Below are 23,321 nucleotides of genomic sequence, written 5' to 3' on the forward strand. Positions count from 1 at the left end.
GCAAATAGCTGGTCGAGTGTTGCGGACGGTAGTTGCTGAAGATTATTTTTGGCAGTTGTTGTTGTACAGCAAAGTGCAGGTTATGGGTTGGCAGTCACCATGAGCAGTCATTGCCAGCGTGAAGAGCAGATTTCACCTGAGCTTTACATTGCCATGTTATGGGCAGCAGAGTCCTAGCACATACTAGCCTGTCCACAGTCATACGGAGCCCATACTTCATGATTTTCACATTTTCTTCAGGAGGAGAACACTCTGATGCCAGCCAAAGGTCCAGGACCTGGGGGGCACTCTTGAGGATCAGGACTTACACCAGCAGAGGCCAGCAGCAGGGCTCAGGCAAGTCTAGCTGGAGCAGATCAGCTAGGCAGTTGCAGGGATGCCTCCGAAGCTTGTTGTGCCCCTTTAGCTCACACAGGAGGTCAGCCAAGTAACGCTTTACTATGGCTAGCGTGGCAAGAAGAGAAGGAGGCCCAGTCTTCCTTGTCAGGCTCAAGACAGTCCTTCAAGCAGCAAGGAAGTCCTGAATCTTCCACAGGTCGAGGACAGTTCTGCTGAGTTCCTCTGGAGATACAATATTTATTCCTGGTTCCTGCCTTTGTGTGGGGGGACACCCTAGCCTACTATCAAACTAGGTTTGACAAATGCTTCCCTCTGTCTAGCTGTCTGAAGGTGATAAAAGACAGGGCAAGGTCTGGTTTCAGGTTCCTTTGTGTGTGCTGTAGGCAATGCCCTTTGAACTGTAAGTGAGGCTGGGCACAGCTCCCCCTCAGCTTGTCAGTCTGGCCCATCTTATCTACAGCTAAACCCCTTTTGTGTTACTGCCTGGAAACAACACACAAACCCCAACAGTTGAACCATCACAGTCATGTGATCCAGGACACGAACAGAAAGGTAGAGTTGGTTGGGCCAATAAAATGTTAACCTTCTAAAAGCGCCATTTTCCAAATTGTAACTTAAAATCAGACTTCATCAGTAAAGAGGATTTTAGATTACAATGTATCTGAGTGTAAAAGGCATACCTCTATCTTCTCCCAAACAAAAGCTATCTCTTATTAAATGTAATAAATGACCCAGTGTTAATGTGAGTGACAGGCCTTACAACAGTGATAATGACTTTAGGAGTTTGTCACTGTCCAGACATGTCAATCTTCAGCACACATGTCCTAATTTTTAAATGCAGTGCAGCCTGCCCTGTGAACCTTTACGGCCTAATTTAGGAGGTGACTTGTTGGTTTAAAAAATGAAGGTTTGAGCCTGGCAAAGGGTTTACTTTGCCAGAACAAAATGGCAGTTTAAAACGGCACTACACACTGCAGTGACAGGCCTGAGACATGTTTTGAAAGACTACTTTAGTAGGTGGCGCAATGAGTGCTGTAGCCCACTTGTAGCATTTAATTTACAGGCCCTGGGTAAATATTGCACCATTTTCTAGGGCCTTACAGGTAAATTAAATGTGCCAATCAGGTAGATGCCAGTTGTACTGTGTTTTAGGCAGAGAGCACAAACACTTTACCACTGGTTAGCAGGCAAAAAGTGCACAGATTCCTTATAGCCAACAAAAATGGGTTCAACAAGGGAAGGCAGAGCAAGGCGAAATGTCTGGGGTGACTGCAAAAAGGGCAAGGTCCAACAGAAACCTTCACCTACATTAGTAGTAAGGTGCATTATTAGAATCAAATTCAGCTTGGATGTACACCTTGTTTGGCAAGGGACACAGTACATATTTTTGAAAAGCCTGAATAAAGGTAGACGGCAGTAATTGCAGCCTGTTGGATAAAGTAAGTAACAATGTAACTTAACTGAATAAGTATACAAATAATGTAATTTAACATCAATGACTTCTACATATTTTTGTATAGGTGTCACCAAATATGTGCTAACTGTAGGCTCATAATGTGCAGATGTGAGTGATATCAGGATTGTTAGGCACTTGTATGGGACAGCTTTCCTTATACTTATACTGTGGTTGCTGACACAGTTTGCCACTAACTCTGGGCCTGATGAAGGACTGTCAATGTCTGGTCAGTATGAGGTTTTCACAGAGAAACTGGTTCTCACTGATTGGGCACTACAATATTCTGAGCCTTCAGTTGGCAGCTGGTTGTGATGTCTACTAATTACAGAGCTTATTGACTCTTAAGGTCAAGCCCCGAATAGAAATGATCTTTGAATCCATTGAGGATAAACTGATTACAAAAATGCTTAATATGAATAGTTTACCTGTTTTTTTCAGGCACCCTTCTTCAAGGCCCACTGGCCATACTGGGCATCGGGCATTTCCCCCGGAGGCAGGAACATTAGGGGGCTGCTTTTGTTATTGGAGGCTGGTTTTGTAGTAGTGCAGAAGTTATAAAAGCACTGCAGTGTTCCTTGTATATCCAACAGTTTTTAGGCAACAATAAAAGTGCCAAGATAACTCTGTTGATTAATGTTCCTGCTACGGAGAGATCAGAGTTTTGTCTAGTGGCAGTTTTGACTCATCTAGGGTAGCGCAGAGGATTAATATGCCTGCTGGAAAGAACATGTACCATGCAGATCCCAGAATAGTGTTTAATGTGCACAGCTCAGTGTGTTACTGCCTTTGTCAAAGAGCTACTTTTGTTACTGTGCAGTTCATAAGTTACAGTCATAATCTAGCACAGTGAGCAATGAACTTCAGTCAAAGAGCTGCATGCAAACTGCATGGTACAGGTTAGAAAGGTATGTTTTTTCACAGTCTTTTATTATCATAATGTTGCTAATATTGCAGAAGTAATTGATGAGCTTGCTTCTCTAATGAAGCTTGGTTGGAATAGCCTTGCTAACTGCGTCGTGGTTTATTTAATCTCTAGCCAAAGAAAAGATTTCTTGCAAGCAGCTTGAAAAAAAGAGTGGAGGATTCATTATAAATTGGAAGACAAACTAAGATATAATTCTGCCTTGAAACAGTATCACAACCTGGTAAAGGAGGCTAAAAAGGTATTTTTCACTTCTCAAATTGAACTCGCTAATAATGACCCCAAGAATAGTTTTCAGATCACCAAGTCATTTCTCACACCCAAAACCTCTGGGAGAGATATTACTCCTTCTGAAATATACGACAGTCTCTCCAATAATTTTGAGGAGAAAATCATTACTTTCCAAAAAGGCTTTCATCGAACTCTGATGAGTTGGATAATTCTCACTACTTCTTTCAGGATATTTCCCATCTTAAGCCAAAAATGGCTGCTTTTCAACATATTTCTTTTGAGCAATCGGAACACGCTATATCGCTATGTTAATCAGGCTCCCCTTTTGACCCATGTCAGTAGTAGGAAGGGATACCTTTAATCACCATATTAAAAGTGACAGTTGTCCCGCCCCGGAAATGACGTCATATCCGGTGGCTGGGACTTCCGGTGTCCCAGAAAGCCCTCCCCGGAAGTGACGTGCATGGGGGTGTCACGTGGTTTGTGAACACGTGTTGTTGGCTGGTAGAGCCACCCTTTTTTTTTTTTTTTTTTTTGAAATGCTGCATATAAGGAGCTGGTTAGAACCGGCTGTCAAACCGCAAACCAGGGCTGAATCAGTTTGCCAAGGCGCTATGAAGAGATACAATCCGATCGCCAGAAAAGCCGTCTCCTCAGGGGCCCTGAACACTATTGGTAGATATTACCGGACCCTCGCCCCTCGTACGATGGATGAGAATGCACAACAGGGTTTCCCAGACACCCGGGATACCGATGTTACAGGTTTTCAAGAGGAACTTTGCCATCGGCTTGAAAAGCTTGACCTCAAGGATGTGTCGCCCTTGATATCCCCTATTAAGGGGTCCGGCAGTGACAGCGATGTCTCGAAAGATGGATTAAGCGGGGCATCTAACGTCGTAGACATTGAAGTTGAAGAATGTGTACCACCCCCGAATTCGCCCGTCTATGAAGACATGGGCTTCCAGGAGGACCCCGATGCAGAAGCCTTTATTTTACAACCATCAGGTGTGAGTTCAGGCGCTGTTTCTGTCCCAATGGACCTCTGCGACTCCCAAGATTTCAGAGGAGCCGCTGAGTGTGAAGCGAATGCTGAGGTTAGTAAAGACATTTTTTTTTTTTTTTTTTTTTATGCCTGTATACTCTAATGTCATACTTTTAACTAATAATGTGTCTTGTGCTTTCTGTTTGAACCCTAGAACATAACAGAAGAAAGAGAGCCTCTAGAAGGGTCAGCTCCAAAGGTTAACACCGTAAATTTTTTCTGCTTATGCTGTTCCAGACAGTCTGAAAGTATTACAAGCCAGAACAAAGAGCCTCGTAAGAAATGTGTTTGCACCTACACTAGCCACGATCTTGAAAAGGAAGCTCCGGGCGTCCCCTGTGACACCATATGGCCGGTTAAAGGCTTTGCAGCTGCCGTTGTGAACGCGTGTGTTAAAAGGGATTATTATGACCTTTGCTACGGGCATAAAATTAATGACCCTCAACAGGAGGCTCACGAATGTCTATACGATGCATACACTGCAAGAACAATTCGTCACGTTTGTAACCGGATAGACACTTATCGGGTATATAAGCTGTTGAGGGTTGTGTATGGGCTGTCTGCTGTGAAGAAAAGTGTCCACTGTGACATGATGAAGGTCTTGGCTGCGGCTGTCCTTGAGATCCGATACGCTGCAGAGCCATGCTCAAAACTCGACCGCATGCACGGGTTGTGTCCCCCCTTTGACAAACGTATGGTAGAACGGGTTATAGAAAGACGAATGTGTGACATTTATTATAAAAACAGAAGAATGTTGTCTTTAGCCCCTCGAAAACTGTTTTAAATAAATAAATAAATAAATAAAAAATAAATTAAAAAAAAAAAAAAAAAAAAAAAAAAAAGTAGACCATAAATATGTTACTTAACGCTCCATACTTACTCACTTTTAGGAGGGGATTCCGGGTATCGAGGTGCAAGATGTCTATGAGTTACAACCGGGCTACATCTGTATCGGGAGATTGATTTTTGTGCTGGTTAAAGAAAGAATAGCTGAAATACAGCCTGTGACTCTGCGATGTTTGAACATTTCGGAACCTTCTGCCTTGTTGCAATGTAACTGCCATGAGTGTATCGCCAAGTGGTGTATCAATGGCCGGCTAAACGCATCTGTTAAATGCTGGGCCTTGGACAAAGACCACAAGCGCAAGTTAAGACTTTCACCTGAGACGGGGGTGCATGAGGCTTTGGAGAACATGACTGTAGATTATCTCACAAATAAAGGTTCTGCATTGTCCTATCTAGAACTGTATGAACTGTTGAATTATATCAGTATCCTGAGCGTTCAGAGTTATAGACGTGGGGAACGGGAAGTCATGTCTAGAGCTATTGAGAGTATAGCTATAAAAATATCAATGTTTGTGTCGCTTAGGGTTTGTAAAGGAACATGCTCTGAGTAACATGTGTAGTGGATGTTGTACTATGTATACGTTTGTAAAAAAAAAAAAAAAAAGCCACATTGGATCCGGGTTTTGACATTTATAAGCTATGTAGCACAAAATGTCAAATACACGCTGGTTGTATACCCCAGCCGCACATGTATGTTTTTTATGTTTAATAAAATGACCTTACACAAAACAGGTGTCTTTCATTTCGGGGTGTTGATGTGAGACAGCATGACGGATGCTGATTTAAGGAAGCTTTATTACGATAAACAGGGGGTTGGAAGTTTCGGAGGCTCCGAAGCTCTATTTAGAAGGGCTCGAGCTGAAAATGAATCTGTAAAACGTGCCAGTGTGAAGACTTGGTTAGCTGGGGAAGAGGCTTATTCGCTGCACAAACCTGCCAGGAGGCGCTTTAAGAGGCGGGCCACCGTTGTTAACGCACAGCTCGATTATCAGTGGCAGGCCGACATAATCAGTCTTCAAGATCTAGCAAAACATAACGATGGCGCCATGTATATATTAACCGTCATAGACGTCTTGTCCAAATACGCATATGCAGAGGCGTTAAACGATAAAAGTGGTACCAGCGTTACAGCTGCTTTTAAAGACATCTTCGCGAGCGGGCGTGTGCCCCAGAAACTACAAACAGACGCCGGAAAGGAATTTTTAAACAAACATTTCCAAAAATTATTAGACCTGCACGCTGTTCAACATTTTGTAACGCACACAGAGGTAAAGGCTGCTGTTGTAGAGCGTTTTAACCGTACTTTAAAGTCGAAGATGTGGCGATATTTCACCGCCAACAACACCTACAGATACGTGGATGTTCTAAAGGCTTTTATAGATGTTTATAACGCCACCTACCACAGGACAATCAAAATGGCCCCTGTTAAGGTAACAAGGGATAATTCGTTAATGGTGTGGAGAACGGTGTACGGTAGGCGTCTCACACAGAAGGTCAATAAACCGGATTTAAAAGAAGGGGCTCATGTCAGGGTTTCAAAGTTGAAGGGGGTCTTCACCAAAGGCTACCAACAAACATTCAGCGATGAGATATTCATAGTGGAAAGTGTGCAGCTTAAAGAAGGGGTATATATTTACAGGTTAAAGGACTACGCTGGGGAAGAGGTATCGGGTGTCTTTTACACAGAAGAGTTACAAGAGGTGCCCTACGACCCGAACAGGGTGTACAGGGTTGAAAAGGTTCTGAAAAGAAAAGGGAGCGGAGCCCGGCGACAGGCGTTGGTCAAATGGCGCGGGTGGCCCGAGAAATTTAACAGTTGGGTTCTGGCCAGCTCGTTGCACGGTGTGTGAGGTATAGCTGTAAACGCTATGATGGAGAACTCCCCTTTTTATATCACGCTGCCATCCAACGCTTCGAAGGACATGTTCCCAGACAATCAGATTTCGAGTTATACGGTGAAACTTGCAAAGCCAGTGGATTTGAAAGGCCCGTGGGAGGTGGCACTAACGGAAATACAGTACCCTAGAACTTGGAATACCTTTACAAAGGCCGATGTTAAATTTCATATAAAGCGACCTCAGGATGCACTGACCTATAACTTGTCTTTCCCGCACGGCTATTACCCTACCGTCGCAACGGTGGTCGATGCCATCAACAAGTCTATAGCCAGCACTGAAGCGTATGCTAATATATATCTGGTATTGGATCACGTTAGAAGAAAGGTGGTTCTTAAAGCCCCAGAGTTCAGTACAGTGTTTAAATGTAGTGGTAAATTACAAAGGGTTTTAGGGACCGTACAGCATCACCAAAGGCAGATGGATCCAGACCCTACATGCCCCGATATTAACGGCGGTTTTTATACACTCTACGTTTATAGCGACATTGTAGAGCCGCAGAGGGTCGGGGATAGTTATTCCCCTTTGTTGAGGTGGGTCCCGGTGCAGGGTGAAAATAACGCAATGGTTAATATACAACATCACAAACTCGACTATGTTGCAATTTCTAAAAACCATTTTGACACTATAACCATCATGGTGTACAACGATCAGTCGGAGCCGGTCGCCTTTAAATACGGGAAAGTTATTGTTAAGCTTCATTTAAGGCCACGGCGCGAAGGTGACTATTAGACAGCTGCAATGGTCACCATGAAAACCTACGGGGATCCCTCGATGTACAGGGACTATTATAGAGTTCAGGCCGGGTATGGCGGTCCCCAACCCTACTTTCAAGGGGCTCCGGTTATGTATGGGGCGGGATTGGGGGGTTTCTTCCGAAGCATGTTTAGACGTGCCATGCCCTTTTTGAGAAGAGGGTTCGAAATTGCAAAACCTCATGTTAAAGCGGCAGCTACAAACATAGCCCAGGACGTTGTGGGCAGTGTAACGTCTGCGGTAGCAGAGCGCATGAATAGACAGCCCCAAGAAGGAGCGGGGTTGCTGTATAAAGCGCATGGTTTTGTTAAAAGGAAGCGAAGGGCATCGCTGCGTAGGGGGCCGCCAAGGCCCTATAAGAAGCGCCGGACTACTTCAAAAGGCCCTCACAAAAGAAGAGTCATAAGACGGAAGAGATCAACCAAGAAGAAGAGAACTCGTTCTAGTGCGAATATTTTTTAAAACATCGATCATGGCCTTCGTACACTGTGCATCGGGTGAATGCGCCAAATCTGAGTTAGATCTGTTTTCTCTCAAACCCACACAGACAAGCATTGAAAACAGTTTTTTCATGGAAGTGTCACCGATGGCAGCTCTGACACCCCTTGCACCGATAGAGTTTTATGTGTCGGGATCCACGGATATGTACCTTGATCTCAACAATACTCTCCTGCACCTCGTCTGTAAAATAACCAAAGCGAACGGTGACAACATCGAGGATGATGCTAGAGTGGCCCCTATAGCCTATCCCATCGCAACAATGTTTAATCAAGTGGACATTAACCTAGGCGATCGCCTCGTCACACAGAGTGATAACATGTATGCCTACAGGGCCTACATAGAGAGTATTCTAAATTATAGTCGTGATGCGCTGGACACACATCTTTCAGCGGGGCTCTTCTACCGAGATACCGAAGCGCATTTGGAGAACACAGCTTTGGACGGAGACAACGAGGGTTTTAAAAAAAGAGCCAGCTTCGTCGCCGGCAGTAGGCAGTTTGACCTCCTGGGGCGCGTACATTCAGACCTTTTCTTCCAAGACAAACTGTTAGTCAACGGTATTGATCTTAAGATCAAACTCAATCGTAACAAGGACTCTTTCTGTCTCATCAGCGGTGATGCAGAGCAGTATAAACTGGTTATATTGTCAGCGAGCCTGTTTGTAAAGAGAGTGAAAGTGTCCCCAAGTGTCAGACTAGCCCATGCTGAAGCTTTACAATTATCGAACGCCAAGTATGCCATTGAAAGAGTTGCTCTGAAGATATTCAGCATCCCCGCCGGAACCCGATTAACGCAGCAGCAGAATCTATTTCTGGGGCAGTTACCGAAACTCATCATCATAGGGTTTGTGGACAATACCGCTTTTAGTGGCGCCTACAACTCAAACCCTTTCAACTTCAAACACTATGATATCAACTATGCCGCTTTGGTTCACGAGGGTGCTGTGATCCCCGCAAAACCTTTCACGCCGAATTTTGGAACATCAAATTTTGTCCGGGAATATCTAGGGCTGGTCTCGATAACGGGGAAACAGCTGCGGGACTCAGGAGTAGTTGTTTCAAGGGAAGGGTATGCTGCAGGCTACACGCTGTTTGCGTTCGACCTGACGCCGGACATGGAAGATGGCGACCATTACAACCTGATCAAAAACGGAAATCTAAAAGCGGAAATACGTTTTACACAGGCACTGGCGGCCAATGTGAACATGGTTGTGTTCTCTGTATTCGACAGTGTTATTCAGATCAACCACGCCCGTCAGCTCATGTTTGACTACCATTGAAAAAGTGTAAAATAAAAATTAAAAATTTGTTTTTATTTTTTAAAAAAAATATATAAAATGGACACTACTGAGATACGTGACTTCTTAAGTAGACATAAATATGCTAAGAAATACTTTCTAGGGGTATACCCTAGCGATGGACTACCTGAAAAGATAGGTCCGGAAAGGCCCCGTACCCTCGTCTTTAACACCGATCCCCATTACAAGGGTGGGGCACATTGGGCGGCACTGTTTCTGGATGTGGACAAGGTTATAGTGTTTGATAGTTTAGCTGAATTCCCTAAGCATAGTATTTATACAAAGCCGATATTCAAATATGTAAAAAAAGCATCACCCACTGTTGTGTATAATAAACTGCGGGTACAGGATCCTATGGCCATCACATGTGGGGAACATTGTATATACTTTATTAGTAAAATGTCTGAAGGTATAACGTTTAGAAATTTTTTAAATCTATACTCAGACGATTTAGTAAACAACGATGATGTTGTTATGAAATATGTGAATGAAAACTACAGGACAATGTCACACGTTGTTAAAACAGACTCGGGTCTCTGTCAAAAGTGTAAGGTCTTGTAAAGCTGTTATTTGTACTTGTGAGTGTCTAAAATAAAAAACATCTTAAACAAGCTTTCATCCTAGGCATTTTTTTTTTTAATCCGTACTGTGTACATTTTCAAACCATTCATAAATAAAAAGATGGCATACTCTGGCTGAAAATTTAAAAGTGTTTATTACAAGCATGTTTCAACACGAACATTTACATGGTTAAACATATAAAATGAAGCACATTTTTTCGAACCGTAAAAACTTTTAACAAAAAAAACTATACATGTGTGCAAAATTAGATCGGTAGCCATGTGTTCATTTTGAATAGTCTCTTTTTAGGCCCCATAGGAAGATCAGCACGGTCCCGAGCGGGTGTTAGTTGTGGAAAGAAAGGCGATGTCGATATAGCGGGGCTCCTTGTAAAAATAGCAGGGGCCGGGTCTTTTAAACTTTCAAGCTTACGGCGATTCTCGGCATTTCCGATGATCGTGGAGGGAATGTTGAGTTCCGCAGCTGCATTTAGGAACTGTTCCCAGCCTCTAGGAGCTTCTCGTGTTGTTAGGGTTTTACCGTGTGTGAGACCCCGGACCAGATCATACATATGGGAACCAGCAACCGGCTGCCCTTTGTAAACGAATTCACCCCGGGCGTTCCAAGTGGTCAAATCTTTAGTAGTACTCATTTTACTGAGTAACATTTGCGCAGCCCCTCTATATTTCTGACTGATATTTTTTAAAAGGTCTAAGACAAAGGCATCAGTTGTGGGTGTGGGACCTATGTCATGAGCCTGCGTAGAGGGTCCAGGCGGCTGTTCAGCATCTGGGGTGTACAGCGTCAGTTTGGTTTTTTCAGAGGTGAGTTGCTTGTAGTATTGTAGAAAGTTTTGAAGGGCTCCTGAGTAAAGCCCTGCCTTGTCGTGGGGTTTTAAATCAGTCCGGTTCAAAATGGCTTTGATTTCCGCATCGAGACGATGTGTTTCGTTTTTGCGTATGTCCCAGACGTCCGTGTTAGAAGGGGACAGATGATCCACCTGTTGCCGGGGCACGAGGTACATTTTGTGGGCGTGCTCCATCAGGATCGCGACAGTAGCCCTGTGATTAGGGGTATAGCTATACCTAACAACGACCCTATAAAGCCTCCTGACTGTTTGAACAGTTTTCTTTTGGAAAGGAGTGAAGCCCTCTTATTGCTGAGCTTCTTAATAATGTGGCGTTTCTTCTTCAGAACCCGGAACTGGCGCGTTGATATAGGGACATTACCTTTTAGGGTGTTTAGGGCTATTTCTGAAATGGCGGCCACTAAATCATCCGTGGCAGCGCAGAGGATGGCTTTTCTTCTCGCGGGGCTAGCCGTGATCAACATTTTTAGAAGTCCTAAATTACGTCGTAACCGAGCCGACATTGTGGGGACCTTATATTACAAGGTTTAGAGTGTAAATGTTATAAGCAGCTTTTTACTTGTTCTTTTTATAGTTTTTGGACACTGTTTTAGGCGTGTAGGCGACTGGGAAGTCCGGGGGTATTATACCGGATCGTAGTCTGTAGTCTTCAAAAGTGTTGGGTTTCAAATCCACCAGTAAGTAGCCGTGGGGTTTTGCTGTAGCATCGTTAAAGGCATCCATGAAAAACTGGGTGTTGCCGGGGTACATTTGTTTAGCTATAATTGAGATTTGAAGTTTGTCTCTAGGGTTTTTAAATAAGACCAGGTATGAGGCGTTGAGAGTTATGGACCGGCTGCTCTTGCCCTTGTAAAACAGGTTCTGCACTATATAGCATATGCTCAGATTGCGGTGGTGTGAATATTGCGTAAAAGCCCGCTCAAGCTCGGGGTGGTCCCCTCCTTCACGCATGAGGTCATCCACCACGACCATGTTTACAAGGTGTTTTGGTAGCAAGTCATCGTCGTTGAGATTATCGGGGATACCCTCTATAAATCGAATGTGGGGAAATTTTAGGGTGAGCTCAGTGTAAAGATCCTGCCAGCATGAATAAAGCCACACGATGTTGTTGGGGGTCTGAGATAAAACACCGGGAGCGTTTTCTAACAGTTTCTTTATAAAAAAACTTTTACCGCTATTGGAGGGCCCCGCTAAAACGCAGGAGAATGGGTGCTGCAGTCTGGTGTCCATATCTGGGCGATGTTCAAACCTCTAATGGCTTTTAGTAACCGTAAGGCAGTGTTTTGTAGTCCGTTGTGAGGACCCGTTTGTCAAACACTACTCTTAAGGTTTTAAACATAGGCTGTGTTGTAATTTCCCATTTTTTCTTGGACCTGACTATGCTCGGATGGTTTACAACAATGGCTTTGCTATTTTTGTGATCGCTCAATGCAGAGTATTCGTGCACCAGGCCCTTCAGACTGTCAAAGTTTATTTTAATCGTATTGTTGACGTTTAAAGTGATACCTTTGACTTTCATGCAAACCTTGTTGCTTGAGGTCTTATAACTGTACGTCTTAGGGCCTGATGAGGTAAATTCCTGTATATACTCCCCCTTTTCGAGCTCGCTGGTCAAATCCCCTAGATAATCACCCAGCGGAGGATCTTCATCACCCTCTTTACTCACAAAGATAACAGAGTCTGTGTCATGGTACAAACACCGTTCCTGAAGCTGGTCCAACAGCCTGTAAAGCTCTAACCTGGCGTGAGCGGTTGTGAAGCATGCTATAAAGATGTTTATATTGTTACACGTTGTGGGGTACTCTTTGGCGTATTTCCAGCATAGAACGGCCGTCTCGTCGTCAATAAATTCACAACTGGATACGTCATAAACAGGTGTGAATATGTACTTAAAAAGCTCATCCGGATCTGTGACGATGGATGTGTTTGACAAATTGGTCCGCTGTGCGAACTTTCCCCACAAGGAGTTGAGACAGAGCTTAGCTAACTGCCGTCGGGCGGGGTTAACCTTAATGAACGCAGGTCTCAGTTTAATACCCTCGCGCGCTTTGTAATCAGCGATATACTTTTTCTTTGAGGGCTCATCGACACACCATTCTGGATACCCCGAGGCCTCCTGCTTGTCTCTAAGAAACAAGTTTATGTACTCAGAAAAGAGCTGTGTTGTTGTATTTGGAAAGTGCCAGACTTCCAGGATTTTACCAAGCCGATACCCTTTCTCTAGGGCCGTCTGCACCTCAATGGTACACCACGTCCCTTCCAGCAGCCTCTGCTCATCACTATGCCGACATTCGCTAAGCTGTTTACTTTCAGCGCAGGTACGGCATAGGGGGAACATTAGCTTACCGTCGACTCTATAAGGGAGCACCGGAAAGTAAAGTTTCCGCGGAGGGTGAATCTGACACTTAATGATTCCAAAGTACTCTTTGAGAGGTTTAAAGTTCCTGTATACAATTGTAGGGTGGCCCACAGGGTACAACTTCACCTTGTTCACAAATGGATACAGACTAGTGAAGTCGTAGTAATGTATTTTCTCACCAGGGCCAGCTACACGGTACAATTGAATGGCGTTTGTACGGCCGCCGAATAAGGCGTCACGGGGCTCCAGCGGTGAAGGTAGCTGCTGGCTCTTAATAAAAGTGCTCAGTGCGCCATCTTTCGATAGCTCAGTTACCCAATCATGTTCCCAGAGAGTTCTCAGAACAAACCCACAACTCTCAATATACTGCGCCTTTGCCAGAGTCCGGCGGTACAGATGTTCAAACGTGGTGCCCTGCAGTCTATTAAATTCATGGGGTTTGTAACACTGAGGGCAACCGTGGTAAAAACACCCGTTGAACTCAAAGGCCGTTGGAACACCGTTAATTAATGCATACCCGTCTAGATAGTAGCGGCCTAGACGGTATTCGCCGCCCTGCAAAGCGTGCTGAATGAAGATGCTCTCATTCGCAGAGACGTACATGAGCCACTGAATAGAAGGTGTGGAGTAACGTTTCTGCTTGCCGTTATAGAGGTCAGGTGGTATTAAGGCGATAGTTTCAGACCTTAAAAACATGTGTTTATAAATAGACATGCACATTGAAGCCAGAGTAATGTTTTGAAATGGGTCCAGGTATACAGTTATTTTTTTTTCACGCTCGCACGGATCTGTTTCAATAAACACGACCCGCTTCGTCATAGCCACCACAACATCTCTGAATAGGTTGCATGCTTTTCGCAATATCATAACGTCCGCCTGACAGTATGCTCTCAATTCAGTTTGGAAATGAAACCGTTTTTCACGGTTTTCATCGTACCACTGTAGAAAACTCTCTTTTTCAGAGGGCATCATATAATCGCAACCATAACTGTCGGGCGGAGGCATAGGCCCGAAGTAATTCTGATTAGCCCATGTGTTAAAAAAGTGTGGGAAATAACCTTTACAGCCTTCAAACCCAAAGGCTTTTGGCAGTTTGCTCAACTTCATGGGCAGAAAATTCAAGGTGTCTATGAACCTAATGTCAAAAGGCACAACCTTAAGCAGCATTAGTTTGGAACCTTGGGTTATGAGACTAACGGGAAGCTTTTCATGTATCAGGTCCCTGATAATGAAAAAAGAATCATATGCTTTGGAGTTGTGAGCCAGAAATGTATAATCCTGGTATCGGGGTTGCATAAATGTGAGGAGGAAATCATTCACGCAAGCCCTACCTTCAAACTCCCAGCTCCCATCACCGGTTAGATGGTGGGCGTAAATATAGTTTGGTTGGTGCACCCCCGTCTCTTGCGTACACTCTATGTCAAATACGATATAGTCTTCTGTTTTTTTCTGGTAGTGACTTCTGAGCATGTAACACTCATGGGTTGTTCCGGCTATAAAAGGAGCTGTACACCTAGGGCACTGCATACCTTCACATTTGTGATCGACAGGTTTATAACGGCCGCAAGTCCCACAGTCGGCTTTAAGAACACATTGGGCGAGGCCTATGTGCGTGTTTAAGCAGTCTTGCGACCGACAAAACAGCTTGCACGTTGTACAGTTCACTTTCAGAGCATTGTCATTGACACAACCGTCCCTCTGACACATTTTACAGTGTAATTCACACTGGTGTTTGGTCCGGTTGTTGTATATGTGATCGCAATGCTCACACACATACTTGGCGCCTAGAAAACCCTTCAGGTTCAAGACACCGTAAAAGTGGTTTTCATGGTGTAGCACATACACGGTCTTGTTTTTCACACCTTCATTGGTAGTGAAGTACTTCCAAGAACCTGCATGGTATAGAACTTTAACCGTCACGGCGAAGTGATTCTCAAAAAGTCCCAGATCCCCAAAACCGACCATTTTGTCAGTCGGTATCTGAAGCGCCTCATGTGCTGCTACAGCCATCGCCATAATGACGGCGTCTGGGGTAGAGCGGTCCATCAATAAGCCTGCAATGCTTGCGGCCAGACACATGTTGGTAGCTCCGGTATTAAAATCGAGCAACCATCGTGATTTCTTGTCAATGATTTTACTGTACATAACGCTCTTTAAGGCTCTGGAAGCACCCCCCTCGCGCCCCCTAACAACGAGGGAGATGATTCTAAAGGACCCGTACGCCAGTAATTCAGCCTTGCTCTGTAAAAGTTTAGATAGGTTTTCTAAAAACGTTACAGCGTCAAACACATCCCGAGATGACCGTCTGGTGAACAGGGGACTATTGAGACCCTGTCCCTGAAAACGCATCTGAAAGAAATCATTAGGACCCACATCGTGTAACAATCGTTCGATCAGCGTTTGCACAGCCTGATGTATAGCTATGATGCCATGATCTGAGGAGTGTAGGCGATCTAGGTTAACGAACCTAAACTCCTCATAGTGTTCTGTAGCGTTAAACCGCTCTACAACACGACTATACCGTCTCACACTTTCCATAAAAACTGGTTCTGAAGCCTCAGTTTGAGAATTACTGGTTGTTGGAGAGCTCCCAGGGGTGTGGTTAGATGTAGGTGTGTTTTTAGACCTTCTGGTAACGCAGAGTCTGGCTTTCTTTAACTTTTTTATTACCAGCTTGCGTTTTCTAGAGTTACCAAGCCACTCTGGCTTCTTATGGGCCCATCTGGTTTTTGGTAAACGACCCCCGCCGATCTGAACAATGTCTGGCTTGTTTACAAATGGTGACACTGACACTACACCGACTTCGGACGGGGCTCCTCCAGACTGCTTAAGGCTGAGACGGCTCGGACCGCCACCCCCAGACGGCCTGTAAAGACCAGCAGCACCTCCTAACTCTATATTTTGAGGTCTTATGGGTGCAGGGCTTGGGGGTTGACATGACCTCTGACTATTGAGCGCTCGTAAAACTCTTAGAGCTCTACTAAGCAGGTGCTGGGGCTTCTTTTCATATTTAGACCTATGGCCCCCTGTACTGGTAAATGTAGTTCTAACATTCCCCGGGTATGTACGCTCACCTAGTCATGACGGGATGTTACCCATGGCCACAATTGTTGAAGCGCAAGTTTGGGCCATTGTGTTTCTACACCGAGCCATCAGCTGTTTTAAAGCCTTTATGCTAGCTCTGGATGCCCCTCTATTACCGTCGTTCTTACATAGTTTTAAAGTTTTTAGATGGAGTTGGCATTTTAACTGTCTGAACGAATGATGGATTTCTTTAACGTAGTTGTCTAGAACTCTAGCCCGGCTTGAAAGGTTTGTTTCAAGGCCAGTACTTGTGACACTAGAGGGGTGATTGCCAACTCCCTGAGCATCCCCAGTTATAGGACAGCGGCCGTTGTTATCACCCCCAATCACGGCTGAGGGATCAGAGCGGGACGTAAAAACAGGATTCCAGTGTGAACATCCAGGAGTTTGAGAGCCCTGATCATCGCTCGAGGGTGTTCCAAAACTCTGATTTTGCGTTCCGCTACACCCTATACTGCTGTCGGGGTATATTGATGATGATGGTGAAGACCATTGCGCACGGGCACTTGGCGCAGGACTGGTGGGGTCGTATGCCCCCGGGGGTGTATCGGGGGACATCAGACATGGGGATGCCGGGGCTTCAGAACTTTGGGTAGTACCAGCTAGAGCCTTAAGAAGCTCTATACAGTGGGAGTAGGGATCCTCTGCAGGGTGATCATTTTCCATGGAGGGGTCACATAACACAGCGGGGATAGTTGTACACCCTGGAGAGGTTAGGTCGAGGCCAGGCACGCCGGTATTAGAACTCTGGACCCTAGGGGGAGCCGGTTGTACCTCAACAAATTTTTTAAAAGACAGGTCTAGAGGCCCAGATTGTTGCTCAGGGTTCTGGAACTTCTTCCTACGATTCTTTAAGGACAGCCGATTTATTTTAGGGTTGCTGCACTGTTTTGGGGACCCTCCAGAGGCTTCACAAGGTGCAATCATTTGGGCGCTTGGCGTTGTAAGAACGATAATGTCCGGATGGTCACACCCCAAACCCTGGATAGTTGTTGCAGAAGTGCCCGCTGTACTAGGTATTCCCTTTATGATGGATGATGTGGTGTCGTTATGAGTTGTACCTGGTCCAGGAGCGACGGATGTGGAGATGTTGCAGGGCGGGTCTCGGTGCTCGGGTTGGCTCACGAGTACCGATGACTTTGTGGGGTTTTGAACAGTCCCAGTGTAGACCTTTAAAGATGACATCCGCGGCTTAGGCTGAGGGCAGGCGTCTCCGGAGCTCTGGTGTGATGATTCTAGGACGTAAAGATAGCAAAATATAGATTAGGGCTAGTTAGAGCGGCTATACCTATGGGTCGGAAAGACGTTTAGACACACGCTGCACTGTATACACCAAACTCTACATTTTCTTAAACTCACCATGGTTTTTCCGGCTTGAGGGTCCCTTCTTAATGGGCGGGCCGTCCTTAGAACCAGGGGACTTCCTTTTGCGGGGCTGCTTTTTAAGCTTTCCATCCATATCCCGGCTCGCTTCATCCATAGGAGCCCCTCGGGATAAAAAACATAAAAAAATAATGTAACACATACAATATAATACATAGACTATACGAACTCACTGAGATGACCAAATATAGGTCTGATTGTTAGACCCTGTTAGGTTTTCAATGGGGGTACAAAAAGACCCCTAATATATACCTGCAGAAACGTTATCCTGTGACAAGGTGCTTGACCCCTCTTGAACATGGAGGATTTGTTGGAGAGAGGCAATCGCGCACCTGAGTTCTGCATCATAACCTATGCAAACACATGGGTGCCCATTAGAAGTAAAATAAAAAAATAACATTCCTGACAACGTCGTTCAGAACGACCAAGGTCCTGTAACTCACCTTGCTGCACGGTCTCCATTTGCACAGGGGGTTCCCCAGACTCTTGACAGTCCTGTGTACAAGAGAGACAGATTTACCTTTAAACATACCACAATTCATCTTCTACGTCCGAACCCTTCATAAAAGCACAACAAGGGTAGGACAAAAAGAAAAAAAAAAAAAATGTAAAAAAAAATTTAAAAAAATTATAATAAATAAAAAAAAAAAAAATTATAAATAAAAAAAAAAAAAAATAAAAAAAATAAAAAAATGTATCTATCAAGATTCAAATTGTTGAATCCCTATGTTCTGTAAGTATAAATACATATTGACAACTGTAAAACTTTTCTCAAAAACTATACAAGGTTTAATAAACAAATTCCACATGGTGGCGCTCTTGCATAATACTACCTCTAGGACTGTCTCTATAAGACATAGACTGGAAAGTGGATCCTAGGATCCAGGCCTGGTTTTCACCTTAGCTGAACAAGGCTGTGAACCATGTGTGGGGGCGGAGCTCAGTCTAAACTCCTAGCTGAGCCAATTCCAACACCACACAGTCTTTGTTTTAAAAGAAAAAGAAAATGGCCGGATGTGGATGCAGCATGTGTGAGGTCCTGGGTTTTTTCAAGGCAACAAAATCAGATCCAAAGCCATCCTGAACTAAGGTGAGTGGGCTGTGGTACTTGAGGGGTCTGAAAAGCTTTTAGCAGGGATAGTTATTTTTTAATCATTATTATTTTAATTTAATTCAATTTTTTTTTTTATTTATATGCTTTTAAAAAAAACGACCTTGTAGGCCCCTAAACCCCTGTCCACACTTGCCACACAAACACACACAGATATATATATATATATATATATATAAATAAATAAATATATATATATATTTTTTTTTTTTTTAAAGGCTGTCACATGATGGCCTGGGGGTCTCTGAGCCCTGTGCTCAGGGACCTCATATTTGTATTTGTATTTTTTTTTTTAAATGCTGCCCTAAGGGGCCTTGGGGGCCCCAAGCCCAAGGCCCCCAAAACGCTATTCATTTTTATTTCTTTTTTTTTTATATATTTGTATGGGCCCTACGGCCCTAGCGCGCGAGGTCAGGGCCCACAGACCCGGCCTCGTGCCATTACTATTTTTTTTTTTTTTTTTTTTTTAAAACAAACAAATGCCGCACTCTGGCGGCAAGCGATCGGATCCCCGAGACCATGGGAAACCCACGAGGTCTTGGGGATCCGATCGGATGGTTTAATTAGAGAGAATACCGCGCTGAAACACGCACGGCATTCTCTCTAATTAAACTTTCAACGCGGCTCTCAGAAGCCGCTGGGGTGTTCCCCAGCGGCTTCTGAGAGCCGCGTTGTTAATAAGCCCATTTAAAAAAAAAAAAACTGCCGGCAGAGGTCTCCGAGGCTGTAAACGCTCGGAGACCTCGTTATCAAGTTAGGAGATCTCTTCACGGAGGCAGCGCGACCTCCGAGAAGAGATCTCCTAACTTGATAACGCTGTCTCCGGGCTTTTACAGCCTCTGGAGACACGCGCTATTAACTTAACAAAGCGGATCCCGGAGACCTGCAGGTCTCTGGGAGCCGTTTTGTTAAGTTAATAACGCGGGTCCCCAGAGCCCAGGACGGCTTTGGGGACCCGCGTTATTAACTTAACAAAGCGGCTCCCAGAGACCTGCAGGTCTCTGGGAGCCGCTTTGTTAAGTTAATAACGCGGGTCCCCAGAGCCCAGGACGGTTTTGGGGACCGGCGTTATTAACTTAACAAAGCGGCTCTCAGAGACCTGCAGGTCTCTGGGAGCCGTTTTGTTAAGTTAATAACGCGTGTCCCCAGAGCCCAGGACGGCTTTGGGGACCGGCGTTATTAACTTAACAAGGCGGCTCTCAGAGACCTGCAGGTCTCTAGGAGCCGTTTTGTTAAGTTAATAACGCCGGTCCCCAGAGCCCAGGACGGCTTTGGGGACCCGCGTTATTAACTTAACAAAGCTGCTCTCAGAGACCTGCAGGTCTCCGGGACCAGTTTTGCTAAGTTAATAACGCCGGTCTGGGAGCCGCTTTGTTAAGTTAATAACGCCGGTCCCCAAAGCCCAGGACGGCTTTGGGGACCCGCGTTATTAACTTAACAAAGCTGCTCTCAGAGACCTGCAGGTCTCCGGGACCAGTTTTGCTAAGTTAATAACGCCGGTCCCCAGAGCCCAGGACGGGTTTGGGGACCTGCGTTATTAGCCTAGCACAGCTGCTTTCAGAGACCAGCAGGTCTCTGAAAGCAGTTGTGCTAGGTTAATAACACCGGTCCCCAGAGCACAGACCGGCTCTGGGAACCACGAGTTATTAACCTAGCAAAGCTGCTTTCAGAGACCTGCAGGTCTCTGGGAGCAGTTTTGCTGTGTTAATTACTCGAGCCCCAGAGCGCAGTATGGCTCTGGGAACCTAGTGATTAACTTAACAAAACAGCTTTCAGAGACCTAGTGGCCTCTGAGACCAGTTTTGCTAAGTTAATCACAAGGGCCCCAGAGCTCAGGCCGGCTCTGGGGGGCCCTTGCTATGAACATTTTGGCGCTGCTCTCAAAAGGCCACGCGGTCTCTTGAGAGCCACGCCGCAAAAGTTCATAACCTGGGCACCCCAGAGCTATGGTTGACCCCTTGGAGCGTAGTTATTAATTTTAGAGCTCTGCACCCCGGAACTCATTGCGCTGAGCTCTAAAATTAACAACTAGGCCACCCCCAAAAGCTCACCACTTAAACACACTATTGCGGCCATATAATACTGGCCCATACCATAAAATACACATAAAAAAATACATAAAGAGCCCCATAACATTTCCTGTACAAATTAAATACAGCCCCACCACTAATACCCTTAGCTACACAACCCCCTGAACCATGACGTACACAATAAGCCCACCAAACTGCCATCAAAATAAGTGCAACCCCACAAAAATACAGGCCCCTACATAGTCCCAGAACCAATATGTACATATTAAGCAGTCCAAATACACCCCACATCGTAAGTGCACTCGCCCTGAAATACATGCCTATACATTGCACATTAACCCACAAGTACCAATTAAACAACCCCTAGCCCCACAAAACAAGTGCAGACTTTAAAAAATACCGACAGATACACAGCCCCAGAATCAGCAAGTACACATTAAAAGAACACCATCCCACAAAATGAGTGCAGATTTTCAAAAATACATGTCCATACACAGGTCCAGAACCAGCAGGTACAAGTTAAGCAGTACCAATACAATCCCCAAAATAATTGCACCCCCATAAAAATACAGACAAATACATAGCACAAGACCCTACTAGTACCATTTAAACAAAATCACCCCACAAAGTAATTACAGTATCTCAAAAATACACTAATAGCAGCTTTTACATTTTTTATTTTTTATTTATTTTTTAAAAGCAGGCATTTTACATCTCTATGTATAGTTAAACAGATTGGTGCTAATGTCATTGTAAAACTTTAGTAAAACACATACACACATCACACTGTTACAGACCTTAAGTAGAAGATGTTCAGCATCACCAGTCTGAGCTCTGCCCTTCATGTTTCCAGCCATTATGTCCTGATGCGTCCCTGCTTGCCACAAATGTCAGTATGTAGTTCAGAAAAAAAGAGGCCTGTGAAGTTGGGGGGTTCTTATACTAGGATCACAGTGGTAATTATGCCTGGGCTCTGTGATTGGTGGGACCTGGAAATAGGCATCTGTTATAGGTTAGCAATATTTGGCCTTTGTTGTGTTTCAACTTTTAATTACTATGTCTGTTTTCTAATTTAACCCCACCTCTGTCACCCCTGGAAAGAATGTAAGCCCATCTCTGTTTTAGATTAGCCATGCCACAACAACCTCTGTTGTGTTTCAATCTTTTAATTACAGGGGCAGTTCTGGGAACCCCTGAAAGAATGTAGGCCCATCTCTGTTTTAGATTAGCCATGCCACAACAACCTCTGTTGTGTTTCAAACTTTTAATTACAGGGTCAGTTCTGGGAACCCCTGAAAGAATGTAGGCCCATCTCTGTTTTAAATCAGCCATGCCCCTCAACCTCTGTTGTGTTTCAAACTTTTAATTACCGTGTCAGTTCTGGGAACCCCTGAAAGAATGTAGGCCCATCTCTGTTTTAAATCAGCCATGCCCCTCAACCTCTGTTGTGTTTCAAACTTTTAATTACCGTGTCAGTTTCTAATTTAACCCCACCTCTGTCACCCCTGGAAAGAATGTAGGCCCATCTCTGTTTTAGATCAGCCATGCCCCTCAACCTCTGTGGTGTTTCAAACTTTTAATTACTGGGCCGGTTCTGGGAACCCCTGAAAGAATGCAGACATGTCTCTGTTTTAGATTAGCCATGCCACAACAACCTCTGGGGTGTTTCAAACTTTTAATTACAGGGTCAGTTTTCTAATTTAAACCATCTGGGAACCCATGAAAGAATGCAGGCCCACCTCTGTTTTAGATTTACCTCTCTACATTGATAGGCTGGCTCTAACATAAGCAGCATTTGACCATTCCCACTTTATTTATTTTTTGGATTAGCCAACAGTGTGGAGGTTTGACCAGACCGCCCACTTTGCAGCCCTGTGCAGAGGCCCCCTAACTGGCACTTGGGCATGAATGTCTGACATGTCCAGACCTGTCCCACTCAGGCTCTGAAACCACTTGCACAGCACTAAGTCATACTTTTTTTTTTTTTACACAACTCATAGGCCAAAACCCAGGGGCTAGGACCCAGACACAGGGCTAACACATGACACCACGTGTTCACAAACCACGTGACACCCCCATGCACGTCACTTCCGGGGAGGGCTTTCTGGGACACCGGAAGTCCCAGCCACCGGATATGACGTCATTTCCGGGGCGGGACAACTGTCACTTTTAATATGGTGATTAAAGGTATCCCTTCCTACTACTCATGTCCCTTTGCTGTCTTTAGGAATGCTATTGAGGTTGTTAATCCTGTGGTTAATGGCATTCTTAATGCTGCTCTTGGCGTTGGTGCCTGAGACATGGAAGATGGCAGTGGTCAAACTGTAGTTGAAAAAGCCAACAGCAGACCCCGTGTTTTTTCTAATTTCGGGCTTATCTCCCTTCTCCCTGTCCCTACTAAAATATTGGAAAAATTAGTCCATGAAAAATGTATGGTCTTTCTTGAAAATTCCAGCATTCTTCATCTCTATCAATCATACCTTAGGCCTGGGCTCTATACAGAATCTGCTCTTTTACAAGTATCATAAACACTAAAAGTAACACAGAATTAGGGTCTGAATGTTAATTAACCAAGATATCTCCGCAGGAGTAAAATATGACTGTTCCATCCACTTCTGCTCTAAGGTTTTATACGTGTTG

At 44.7% G+C, this 23,321-nt stretch overlaps 2 protein-coding genes across 7 annotated transcripts in view; one reads left to right on the forward strand and one right to left on the reverse strand.

The window, feature by feature from the left end:
- LOC138249583 (uncharacterized) overlaps positions 1-18,693 on the reverse strand; it is a 42,199-nt gene extending 23,506 nt beyond the window's left edge. Inside the window, exons 1-4 of the mRNA XM_069203526.1 lie at positions 17,984-18,693; positions 17,793-17,891; positions 17,517-17,645; positions 17,003-17,392 (exon numbers count right to left, since the gene is read on the reverse strand). Of these exons, the coding sequence (XP_069059627.1) occupies positions 17,003-17,392; positions 17,517-17,645; positions 17,793-17,891; positions 17,984-18,002 (637 nt within the window). The 5' untranslated portion in view covers positions 18,003-18,693. The remainder of the gene's footprint in view (positions 1-17,002; positions 17,393-17,516; positions 17,646-17,792; positions 17,892-17,983) is intronic.
- The window catches only part of CAB39L (calcium binding protein 39 like), an 803,103-nt gene that overhangs the window by 281,289 nt on the left and 498,493 nt on the right, over positions 1-23,321 (forward strand). The gene's annotated exons all lie outside the window — the stretch shown is intronic.

Source organism: Pleurodeles waltl, chromosome 8 (genome assembly GCF_031143425.1).
Source record: "Pleurodeles waltl isolate 20211129_DDA chromosome 8, aPleWal1.hap1.20221129, whole genome shotgun sequence".
Classification (NCBI taxonomy): Eukaryota; Metazoa; Chordata; class Amphibia; order Caudata; family Salamandridae; genus Pleurodeles; species Pleurodeles waltl.